The following is a 12,510-nucleotide window of genomic DNA, read 5'->3' on the forward strand; positions in this document are numbered from 1 at the left end:
CTGAATGCACGGCAGCACGGTGACTTAGTGGTTAGCACTGTTGCCTCACAGCAAGAAGGTTCGACTCCCAGGCCCAGCAGGACCTTTCTGTGTGGAGTTTGCATGTTCTTCCCGGGCTTGCGTGGGTTTCCTCCGGGTACTCCGGTTTCCTCCCACAGTCCAAAAACATGCATATTAGGTTAATTGATCATTCTAAATTGCCCGTAGGTGTGAGTGTGTCTGGTTGTGTGTGGGGACTACGGGTGGAAATTAGCATTTCTGCTAAAGCCTGGTGTATTTACACTGCTTAATGTAGTGTTCATGAATATGCATCGTCCCGTCTAAATAAACTTTGAAACTAATGGTTTATCCGACTTTTTCCGGTCACAGGGAATCAAAGAGATAAGGACAACTATTGCAAAAAAAACAAAACAAAAAAAATCACACATACACGAAAAGAGCGCTGAAAGTTCACGACTGCTTCAAACCGGAAACCGGAAATGCGTTGCTTCCAAGCGAACCAATCACAGTCCTCTCCGTCTGCGTGTGGTCTGCGTCGCCTCGACGCGTAGTTACAATTTTCGGGAGGTGCACGTCAGTGACGGTGTCAGTGACGGGTTAGTGGTCTGACGTCTGACGTCAGTGGTCTGCGTCGATGCGAACCACACGCCGTAGGCACGGCGTCGTTTTGACGCAAAACCATAACTAAAGCTTTAGCTGTCTTTGCTGAATCAATCAGGGTGAATTTACACACTTATATTAAAAAAGAAAGAAAGAAAACACAAATCGTATCACAGAAACAACCCATACATAGCAAGGTATATCACAGTGTTTCCATGAAAGGGAAAAGAAAGACTGACCTGTCTATGGGCGGGTCACCGGGTCCCGAGTATCTTAGCCCTGTACCATTGTCAAGGGACGCCTGCCGGGGCAGGAGCCCGCCGTGAGGTCTGCTTCTGTCTGAAGTCGCTGTCAGATCCCCTGAGGCTCCCTGGTAGGGGTAATGGGACGGGTCCTGCAGTTTGGCCTTTTTACCCTGCGGCCCACCCTCAAACACACCCCGCACTTGGCCGGGCCCTGAGCTGTAGAACCACGCCCCCGACTTGGTGAGGATTTCTTGTTGTTTTCGGCACAAGTTGCATACCCACATAACCTGCAGGGAAGAGAAGAGGAAGTTACACAGGCAGCCGTCTCAGCCCGGCATCAACGGTGACTGAATGATCAGGTGAGCGTCTAACTTTGTGAGGGACATCACTGTTGCTGGGTGAAAAAGCTGAACTTTTCAGAACATCAGCATTTTAGAACCAAACAGCTAATATTGTTCTGAAAAGGCTTTAACCGTTACAATAACCATAAATATCACAAACAATCCAATGACTCCTGTTGATGAGGCGTATGTATTATGAAGTATTTTACACATGCAGCAGCCTGTCACGTCATGGAAAAGTAACCCAAGTTGGATTTCAATTGTCTCATATATAGAGCCAGTGAGTCTATCTTCTACATTTTTTGCTTTGTTTTATTTATTTTTAAAAAGAGGCACCACTTAACCCTTGTTTCTGTTTAGTAAAGTTTAGCGGCAGAGGGCCAAATGGAAGTTCAGTCACTAGATCAGTTATTATTCACATCTTTTATTAAGTAAAGCTTAGATGACAGTAATTAATGGACTTTGGTTATAATATAAACATTTTTAAAAGGAATATTTTCTGTTTTTTAGGGTCTATAAATACCGGTGAGGAAAAGGTTTCACAGCTCTGGGGTTCAGTGTTTTTACCCGTTCTACGGTGTAGTTCCAGCAGCCAGCTCACCACATTAGTTTCCTATATCCAGCAGTGAAAAGATGCTCCAAAGACTAAACTTGCATATCTACACATTTATGAGTGGTAAAGCTCTTTCTTTTCTCAATACACATGATTGTATGTACTTGAACCGTCCACCTGGAACACGGTAATCTGAATCTCCATCAGTCATGCTTCAGAAACCCTCAGCTCGTCTTCTAAACAATAAACAACTCAAAGTTGCTTATAAAGTGTTTACCAAGAGTTCACTACATAACTGACCATCCAGGCAACCAATGGGGCGGCCGAGGCTCACCACGGCCCCACAAGCTGTCTTTACAGTACCAGCGCTGACTCAGTGCATGAACTGACCCTGAATTGACCAATGTGATATTTCTAGATTAAGTGAACTCCCTTAAAGGAGCTTGAGGCAGGATTTATGAAAAAAATTCGTATACGTTTTAAGTTTTCTAGTAATAATGTCAGATGAAGCGTTCCAAACCCAAAAGAATGAGCCCTCTAGTGTATCTCTCCGTTGCCTTGAACAGGCTGTGTGCTGCAAAATGTGCTGCAATTCGGTCCCGAATTTCCCGCGCTGTCCTGCGGATGTGACGTCACATGACGCTGCATGCGCGTTCTCCCCGTTCTCCCGTGCCGACTTCGCTGTTGGCTGCAGTACCCCCAACGGTCGTCGTGGCGCTAATGAGTCTCATTTCTTATTCTTGCCTCAAGCTCCTTTAAACTGTATTGTTATGCACTGTTACTCTCTGTAGAGATTCAAATGCTGAAAGCGTAGCTATCATCTTAAAACTTAACTGGTTAATCTTATTGGCTGGCTCCATCTCGTCTGTATACAGTATACCAATCAAAAAAAACATTTGGGGTCAGCAAACTGAAGCGTGGTATACACAGTTGTTTACACTGTTATTCAAATAATAATAATTGTTTGCATGAAGACCCGGGAAAACCATTCCTCCAATTACGCAAGCCTTCAGCCCCTGAGTCTAAATAATGAATAAAATCATGTGGTTATTTAAATTGGAGTCAGTAAGAGATCATAGTTGTATGTCAGGGGCCTGCAGACTGTATGGCATTGAGTTTACATGTTGTATGTTTGAATGTCTCTGTATATCAGCTGGGACGTGCTGCCACACCCACAACTCTGATCTGGATGAAGCAGGTATAGAAAATAAAGAAATGTGTCTGAAAATATTTGCAGGAGTAGCAGATTTAACAACTACACCTTCAAAGCTTAAGGTGTAATTAATTTTTGGGATATTAAGTAGCTATAAAAGAGGGAGGTCATTTCACGATATAATGGTTAAAATCCACTGCTCAATCATCATGTTCGAAAGTTTCCAAATATTTCCCCTCTGAAATGCATTATTTTTAAACGTAGTATCTCGGTTGCTTTCAGAGTGGAGACAAAACAAAACTCTAATGAATAAGTTTAAGGAATGGATCAGGTAGGCTTTATTCTCGTGTAGTTTTGTAGGAATAACAAATTAATTCAGGTAAATTTCAAATGCACTGCCAAGTTGACCATCTACAGGTACAGGTACAGGTACAGGTACACAGGGGGCAGCAGGTAAAGTCCTATGAGATATTGACACATGAGGCATTTATGACCAGCTATCAATGTTACAGATGGGCTATAACTGTGCTGACACACAATGGAAGCAGGGAGGCTACAAATCGTGCTTTATGTGTCCCAGTGGAATTTATCAAGTGAGGTCATGACTGCCTCATTCAGGCGGGTTCAAAGTGAGCGCTCTGCAGTGAACCATGTGTCTTTAGTTAAGACCTGGAGGCTGCAGGAGCTCCTGTAGCTGCCAGCCGCTACACCCTAACGATAGTCAAACCTTTTCATGTATTGGCATGAATAAATATGCAAAATAACATACCTGATGATTTTGCGAAACATAAGGTGCACCACATTATAAGGCGCAATATCAATGGACGGGTCTATTTTCATACATAAGGTGCACCGGGTTATAAGGCGCATTGTAAAACATATAAAAAGTGAAACAAAACCGTCTGGTAAGTTAAACTTTGTTCAACTCTTTCACAATAACTCAGAATATCGTTCAGTTGTAACTAAAACAGAAAAATACTCTCACGTTTTAAATAATTCTTCTTCCACAAATATAAAGTGGCAGAAGCATCGTCCTACGTCCTGTTCTTTGATTGGTTCATCGTTGCCAGCGATAGCAGAGACCTGAAGTTAGTGTGAGGTTGGAACAACATTGTATTCCAACATTTGATTATAACTGGATTATGATATGGATTTGAAAACTGGGTTCACGCTAAAAATCTAATGTTGGCTTGACGTCTAATTATAGTAAAAGTAACAATGACTACCTTAGATGTTGGACGATGGTTGCTTGCCAGAACTACATAATTAGTTATCTAACATTGATGTTGCAACCCATATTCAACCAAGGACCGACTTTAATGTGTGAGCTAGGAATGGTCTGACCATCAATCAAGCGGAGCGGCTTCGTCGCTACCAAAGTCACACTAAAACATTTTGACAGGTTTTTTAACGCAGTGTGGACCACCGCATAAAATTGGTTCACGGTTAGTAACAACAAGAATTTATACGTAAAGTGCACTGGATTATAAGACGCACTGCTGATTTTTGAGAAAATTTAAGGATTTTAAGTGCGCTTTATAGTGCGAAAAAATATGGTATGTATTTGTAACCATATGTATTTATAACTAAATACCGTACATATTTGTATAGTCACACTGGTTTGGGACGTGTCCACTTTACACTTCTGGTTGGACTCTTAACTGTATTTCATTGACTGTACAATAACAATAAAGTTGATTAAAAAAGATAAAGAAATTCAGGTTTAAAACTGTAAATTGTAAATTAACCCCTTAATGCCTGACATGAAATAACATATCAAAAAATCTAATTATTTTTATATTTTTCATTATATATTGGAATCAGAATCAGTTCCAATTTTGTATCTAATAATTTATTATTTTTTTATTTTTTATTATTTATTATTTTTCTTCATGTACTTTTTATTTATTTTCTTTTATTTTTTGTTTTGTAGAAAACTTTTTTTTTTTTCCTTTATTTTTATTGTTGGGATAACAACGGTCTCAGAAATTCATGTGTGAAATATGATGCACTTAGCATTATAGGGTTAAAGGTTGTGTAGGTGATGCCTGGAAAATTACAAGAATGAGAGTGATTTTAAACTTATACGAGCAAAATGTTCAGCCTTTTCCTTCTAGCTTCCATCAAAAACCACGTCTCCAGAATGACAAGTCCGCAGGAACACACACCCCCAGTTAACTACCGCAAGCTTCAGGTGTGATAGCGTGATAGTCTTGGCTTGTGCGTAAGCCACAGATCTAAAGTCTCATCCCACTGACAAGGCATCAACAAGTTCATGTAACCACCTGCAGAAACAAGCACAAAGTCTACCTCACTGGCAGAGATGTCAGCGAATCCTTTCCCTTGGCCAAAGTGAAATAACTGGATGGGTTGTTTTTGTTTTTTACAGTCAGCCTCCTCAGATAACAGTCGTTTTTTTTTTTGCATTAATCCCAGAAGACTTTTTTAATAATTTATTTTTCCATTATATGAACTGTCAATCAGATTTAAGCTCTGCAAATTAAGCAGAATTTCTGCTAATGTCAGACTTGATTTTTAGTTCCAAAAATAAATTAAGGGACTTTGTATCAAAATGGAAATTCAACATAAAAGGGTCAATTTGGAAAAACCTTCACCACCAAATCTTTCTCTTTAAATCATCAATAAGCTGTTTATATCTCTATATGGAAATATTCTGACTACTGGAGAAAGGTACAGGTATCTTCACAATGTTTGTATAGTTCTACTAATAAAGTACAAATACTGTACTCCCAGACAGAATTGTAATTTGCATTTCGACATTTGATGTCTATTCATAAAGCAGACTGTGTGGTGGTTAATTACTGAATTGAGCCCTTCTATCCTGTGACCTACATATTTACCCCTTCAAACTGCAATTAACTTAAAGTCAGTTGCTAAGCACCTTTCCAGTCTACCAATAATAATTAACCATAATCTCACCTCTTGGACTGCACATGTCAAGCTGTGTTATCTCATCAGTGAAACCTAATAGAATATTAGTATTCCAAAAGCACAAGCCAACAATAGAATGCATGGACCAGCAAGTGTTTAGCCCAACTGAATTTCAGGCATCAATGCTTGGATTTAATTTCAACTATAGAATCTAGTCAGACAAATGACAGACAAGAAGGGCAAAAAGTATAGAAAATGCATATTGAATAACCATATACCAGACAACAAATGGAGTGCGCATTTTTGTCCAGTTTTCAGATTGGAGATGAAGATTATCCAAATGTTTCAAATGCATTACATAAACACAAACAGTAAAAAGGTTTAACAGAACGTGAAACAGGTTTTTTTCCCCCCTCCCCTCGAAGAATAAAATAGTCTTATTGATGAATCCAAATGTTGTGCAACAACACTCAAGTTGGCCTGGGAAGAAGCAATTTGTTGTTCTGTCTTCTGTAACCGCACTAACCTTTTAGTTTATAAATGTTATTTGAAAGAACCCAGAACCCAGAAACAGCATGATGTCTACTGACATGTAATAATCAGGAAACTGTGAAAACCAGTGTTCATTTATAGACTGCACTGACACAAAATCTCTGCAACAAATGTTGGTTTTCACAACTACATATGTGAAGCAGCTGTAACAGCGACGTCATATGAATTTTATAAAGGGATTCTGCTCAAGACTCTCCAAACACACACAAACAGTTGCCTTTGGCTTAACTCTTCACAGCTGAGCATAGGGCAGTAGGGTTGGGGGTCGTGGCCCTCAGGCAACGCCATTCCTCCATGTGTTTGCACATTTCATAGCAATTGGACTGGCAGTTGAAAATGAAAAGCTAAAAACAGAGCACTGCCACACATGGGAGGACAGCAGGAGGATATATACTCTATTAAATGAGTTATAGGCTGTTTACTGAGGCACTGAATTAAGGGAAACAAACACCAGTACCATGGGATCAATAAATAATTTCCTTTCTAATAGTTTCTCTTCAAAGCAAGGAGGCTTTCAGAGAAATACAAGTGAATATGAAATATATGTGTGCGTATAGACGTAGCAATAGGAACGGCAAAGGGATACCGGTGATGGAAAGGCTATCTTTGAGAGAAAATAATGGAATATTATCGTCCAAAATGATATAGACCCGAGGTATAGTACAGCCCGGCTCACAAAATGTGTGCAATTTACATACTAAGAATGTTCATTTTTTGTGAATATTTCAGTTAGTAACACTTACAAATATGTCATGAACCCTTTAGTTATTCATGCTTCATGTTCCATTCATATTTTTCCTGATGGGTCCTTGAATGCAGTGAGTTAGAGGACTGAGCTCTCTCTTGTGGCCACCAAGCTGCACTACAATATTACTTAACAGGCTGTAGAGTGAATCAGCAGTATCTGTGCAGGCATATCAGTGTTCAAAATGAATCGCAAACATTAAATATCAATAAAATTGATTGCATGTTTACATGCATTGATTAACTTGTTCATAAACGTGTATATATATATATTTAATATGATTGAAATGATATCTTATAGGAGCTCTGTTATCATTAAAATTATACAGCCTGAAATGATCATTTATGTCATTCCAGCCACAGTAAATTGATTGGAGAATAAAAAGTCTAAAATGGGCTCATTGATGTAGCATGACCTATTTTTTTGTCATCCATCTGAAAACCACATTTCAAAAGCGATATGTTCCTCTCTATTAGCCATCTACAAGTGCAAAATAAAAATAATCACAATCTAATTTAAAGGTTAAGTCAAAACTAAAGATGGCACAGACTGTATTATTCATGTGCCACTAAATGAACTGTCATGAGTATCATGTTGCATAGCTGTTTCTCTCCTTCACCTGAACTGGGGTGAACCCACACACTCATTAAAGACTCATTGTTCTGGGAGTGGAGTGTTCCTCAGAACATCCCAATCTGGACTGATTCCAGCTGAGGTATACAGGCATCAATAAGGATCCAATCCACTACACCCCAGAGCAAATTACTGCCATCGTCGGGGGCTACGTGAGCATAGCGAGCTGCAAAGACAGGTATTATAATGCCCCAACAGTGAACGCCTGATGGAATATTTGTATTCTAAATGAAGGTTGCAAGGCCATTTTCATACAGGGGTAACAGGAGAGCATTTAAGAATATGTTCCTATACTGAGAATTTTGTGCAGCATGTTTATTACAGAGTGAACACATACTGGAACGCACCTTAAATTAACACATTTAGTAGATGATCATGCCATGTGCACATAGTTCTAACAAAAAGGCTTACAGTGCGATTTCGGTCAATGAGAAAGCAGAGCGCACGCATTCACATGCTCCAACACAGCCTGCACGTGGTGAATTACATTTTAATGAGTTTCTAATTTTAGTGTGTGTGCGCCAGTAATAATAATAGACTTGATGAATATTTATGTTCCCTGTTTGAAGTTCAGCCACACATGAAAGAGGAGGGAAATTCTGTTAAAATCCCGTGACTGCTTTTACACTGAAATGGCTGATCTTTTTTCAGACCTACACCCCATTCAGTCTGTGACCTAAATAAACGTGTGAATTTTTTTTTTTCTATTTTTTTCTTCTAAGACATGATGCTTGTTCACGGGTAGAACAAATATAATTGGTGGTTTTTCGAAACCAGTTTATACGTTTGGAGACTTAATAGGCGTGCATGTGATCGGGATGAAATGATCGCACTACTTGTCCTTTGACAGATAGAAACAGAGCTAGAAACAGAGGTAGAAACAGAGGTAGAAACAGAGGTATAAAGGCTGAGAATGAGTGGTGATGGAGATGAGCGGGGTCCTCGCAGCTCACCCATGGTGCGGCTGGAGCCGGGCAGCGCGTCCGCGGAGAGATCAGCCGCTCCGACCTTCAGCACCACGGACAGCTCCGGGTGTTCCGAGCAGCACCGTGAAGGTTAAACCGGGATCTCAACCCGACCACAGCCCCGTCCAGGTAAACACAGCCAGTCTTTTACCACAATTCACCAACAAAGCAATTAGATATTACAAAAAAAAAAAAAAAAAATGACGGATTTACGCTGGAGCCGCTGAATGCTGCTGAAAGGTCCGCGGGAGTAAAGCGTCTCCAGCGCGCTGCGATGCTCCAATCACGTCCTGTCTCTCACACCGCCGCGCTCATCTGGATCACAGTCAGCCCGCTGCTGGACTGGAGCACAGCTCATTATCTATGCAGATCGCTGCTGGACTGGAGCACAGCTCATTATCTATGCAGATCCCTGCTGGACTGGAGCACGGCTCATTATCTATGCAGATCTCTGCTGGACTGGACCACAGCTCATTATCTATGCAGATCTCTGCTGGACTGGAGCACAGCTCATTATCTATGCAGATCGCTGCTGGACTGGACCACAGCTCATTATCTATGCAGATCGTTGCTGGACTGGACTACAGCTCATTATCTATGCAGATCCTTGCTGGACTGGACCACAGCTCATTATCTATGCAGATATCTGCCGGACTGGACTACAGCTCATTATCTATGCACGACTCCCCAGCTCGACTCGTGCGGTGCAACGGAGACATGGAAACGCAGTTTCGGATGTGGGATGTGGAATAATAGCGACCGTCCTTGTTTTTCACGAGCGACCCTTTCACTGGAACACTTCACCTCGTTCCTGACTCAGCCCGAATCTGCCCCGTAAATTTCATCTGTTCCACGAAAGAGCACGCACGCCAGGGCCATTTACAGCTCTACTGTGAAATATCCCAGTGTGATAGTGGGGGTTCAATCCCTGAAAGATGCTCTGTTTGCATTACACTATTAGAGTTGCAGTAAAAAAGGCTGAATTTGTCACTCTTAAGGTCAAATTCAAGTTCACCTAAGAAAGTAAATAGCCTGATTACATAAATGTCACTATGGCTATGCACAAAGGCATATAGGACCAAAGGGGGGGCCTGGACACACCTTGTTTGCATATATCAAGCTCAGTTTACTGCTAGACCCATTATAACAAGTCACACAATGTCAACTGCCATATGCCTAAAAAAAATTAATTTGATGTATTTTTAAAACAGCTAAATCAATACTGCATTGTATATTTTTCTTACATTCTTCCGTCTTGTAAATACTTCAAACCAGGGCATTAAGGCAGGCATCACATCAATTACAAATCTAAGGTTCCCACAGTGACTCAGTGATTGAACACTGCAGTGTCAATCCCTTCTAAGCTTACAAAGCCTTACAGGACAAACTCTTCTTATGGGATGTCTTCTTTGACTACGTGAGTCCCACTAAGATTTCAAAGGATGAAAGCAGGTCTTATAGAACTTTCTTGGAAAAAGGAAATGCAATGATACTGTAAGATGATATGATGCTGGTTAGGTCCCCAAGGATTTAAGGATAGAGAAGCTTTTAGATTGTCCATTATCTTTTCTCTTTTTTCTGTTTTGCAAAAGTGGTTCAATAAAAAACATGTTTAAAAACAATTACAGAGTAATTTAGTGGAAGGTATTCTACAATTCAGGCTTCAAAATGATTATCTCTGCTGGTTTTCCAAGTTAACAAATAAACTCCACATCTCCCATGCATGCAGCATTTTGCTTTGCAGCTAAGCTAAAGTAATGGTGTTTTACTACACAGCTAAGTCTTCATGCAACCAATTGTAAAAAAGTTTAAACAAGAAATCATCTTGCAATGAGATCACCACTGGCAACAACGAGTCCTCCGATCAAATCAGTTTTGGAAAATACATGTATATTCACCAAATAAGTGGCAACTCCAAAGGAGCCTTTGTGCGCACTAGTTCCCAGTCTTCAACTCAACACAAAGATTGAAAATATGTGTAACACCAACTTACAACTAATGATTTCATTTCCATCAAGGAATATATATATATATATATATATATATATATATATATATATATATATATATATATATATATATATATATATATATATATATATATATATATATATATAAATTGGGTTCCAGCAGTCTATCAATTACATTATTTCTCATACATTTTGTTATTTTTGTGAAAGCGTGTAGAAAATAATGTTTCCGTACAGAAAGAACATTATTAAAAAAAAACGTTTAAAATTCAAAGATGTCTCAATAAACTACTATAGTCCTTCTGCGTTCACTTCATAGCAGAAATATTGTGATTAAAGAATTGCTTTAATCACAAATTAATCTCCAGGGGCTGTTGATTTCTTGGGCTTTTTTGAAGCCATGTCTCAGGAAATTGTGGAGAGCCCCTCTTGGCGTGGAATGTCTTAGGCCACGTTACCCGGTTCCGTCATTGAGCCGTGGTTGTTATCAGTACAGGTATGTTTATCAGTGTTTTTACATGTGATTTATTGAGCCTGCAGTTACAAGATATCATAGGCTTTGACAAACGCTTTCTTAGCATCACCCTCAGTCTTGCCAAATTTAAATTCCTTTACCAACTATTTAACTCTCAAGTCACTCGACAGCGTATCATATGTCAGTGTACCATAGCTGAGCTAGCTGTCCCAGACACAGGGACTTGTAAATATTCAATGGTGTTTCACAGAACAAGATCTCTCTCGACACTGCTGTCACCATCTGTGAGAGAGGGAAAGAGTAGACAGATGGAAAAAGGGCAGATTTCAGCACCGCCACCTCTTTCACTGACACACAAGCCTTCAGACATAATGGTCGGTCACACAAAAATATGTACCTTTGTTCATTACAGAGTAAACAAAGCTTGCATCCATTTGCAGACGCAGCTAGAAGCACGGCTACATAAACCTATCAGGAATTGATATCGCAACAGTCCGATAGGCTGTGCTGATGTCGAGAATGGAGGTGATATGGAGGTAAATATCTCTTATTTTAGCCACACAAAAAAAGGCCACGTATTTGCAGTTCTGCAGTTGCATCCCAGCGACCACACACTAGGGATGGGCGGTATGGACTAAAAAATGTATCACGATAATTTCTGGCATTTATCCCGATAACGATAAAAATGACGATAAAAAAAAATACCAATTCAACTCCACCTTTGTAACTATAAATCTATCACCACATTCAGTCTTTGTAACCCCCAAAACACTGCTCTAAAAGAATACTAAATGCTACTAAACTACACCAATTAAATTGAATTGATAAAAACCAATTAAACTAGTCCACCTGTACTGCAAAACTGGAATGACTCAGATCCCCCATGTTTGTTACACAAACACGTATCAACGGGAATTTATCCTTCTTTCTTTCTTTCTTTCTTTCTTTCTTTCTTTCTTTCTTTCTTTCTTTCTTTCTTTCTTTCTTTCTTTCTTTCTTTCTGGCTCATTTCTTTCTTTCTTTCTTTCTTTCTTTCTTTTCTGGCTCATTTCTTTCTTTCTTTCTTTCTTTCTGGCTCATTTCTTTCTTTCTTTCTTTCTTTCTTTCGTCCTTTCTTTCTTTCTTTCTTTCTTTCTTTCTTTCTTTCTGGCTCATTTCTTTCTTTCTTTCTTTCTGGCTCATTTCCTTCCTTATTTTCTTCCTTCCATCCATCCATCCTTCCTTCCTTCCTTCCTTCCTTCCTTCCTTCCTTCCTTCCTTCCTTCCTTCCTTCCTTCCTTCCTTCCTTCCTTCCTCCCTCCCTCCCTCCCTCCCTCCCTCCCTCCCTTCCTTCCTTCCTTCCTTCCTTCCTTCCTTCCTTCCTTCCTTCCTTCCTTCCTTCCTTCC

The 12,510-nt window shown here is 39.9% G+C and overlaps 1 protein-coding gene across 1 annotated transcript in view; it reads right to left on the reverse strand.

Moving 5' to 3' along the window:
• rims2a (regulating synaptic membrane exocytosis 2a) overlaps positions 1-12,510 on the reverse strand; it is a 203,935-nt gene that overhangs the window by 147,930 nt on the left and 43,495 nt on the right. Inside the window, 1 exon segment of the mRNA XM_061716044.1 lies at positions 840-1,132. Coding sequence (XP_061572028.1) covers positions 840-1,132 — 293 coding nt within the window.

This window comes from Cololabis saira, chromosome 3 (assembly GCF_033807715.1).
Source record: "Cololabis saira isolate AMF1-May2022 chromosome 3, fColSai1.1, whole genome shotgun sequence".
In the NCBI taxonomy this organism is placed as follows: Eukaryota; Metazoa; Chordata; class Actinopteri; order Beloniformes; family Belonidae; genus Cololabis; species Cololabis saira.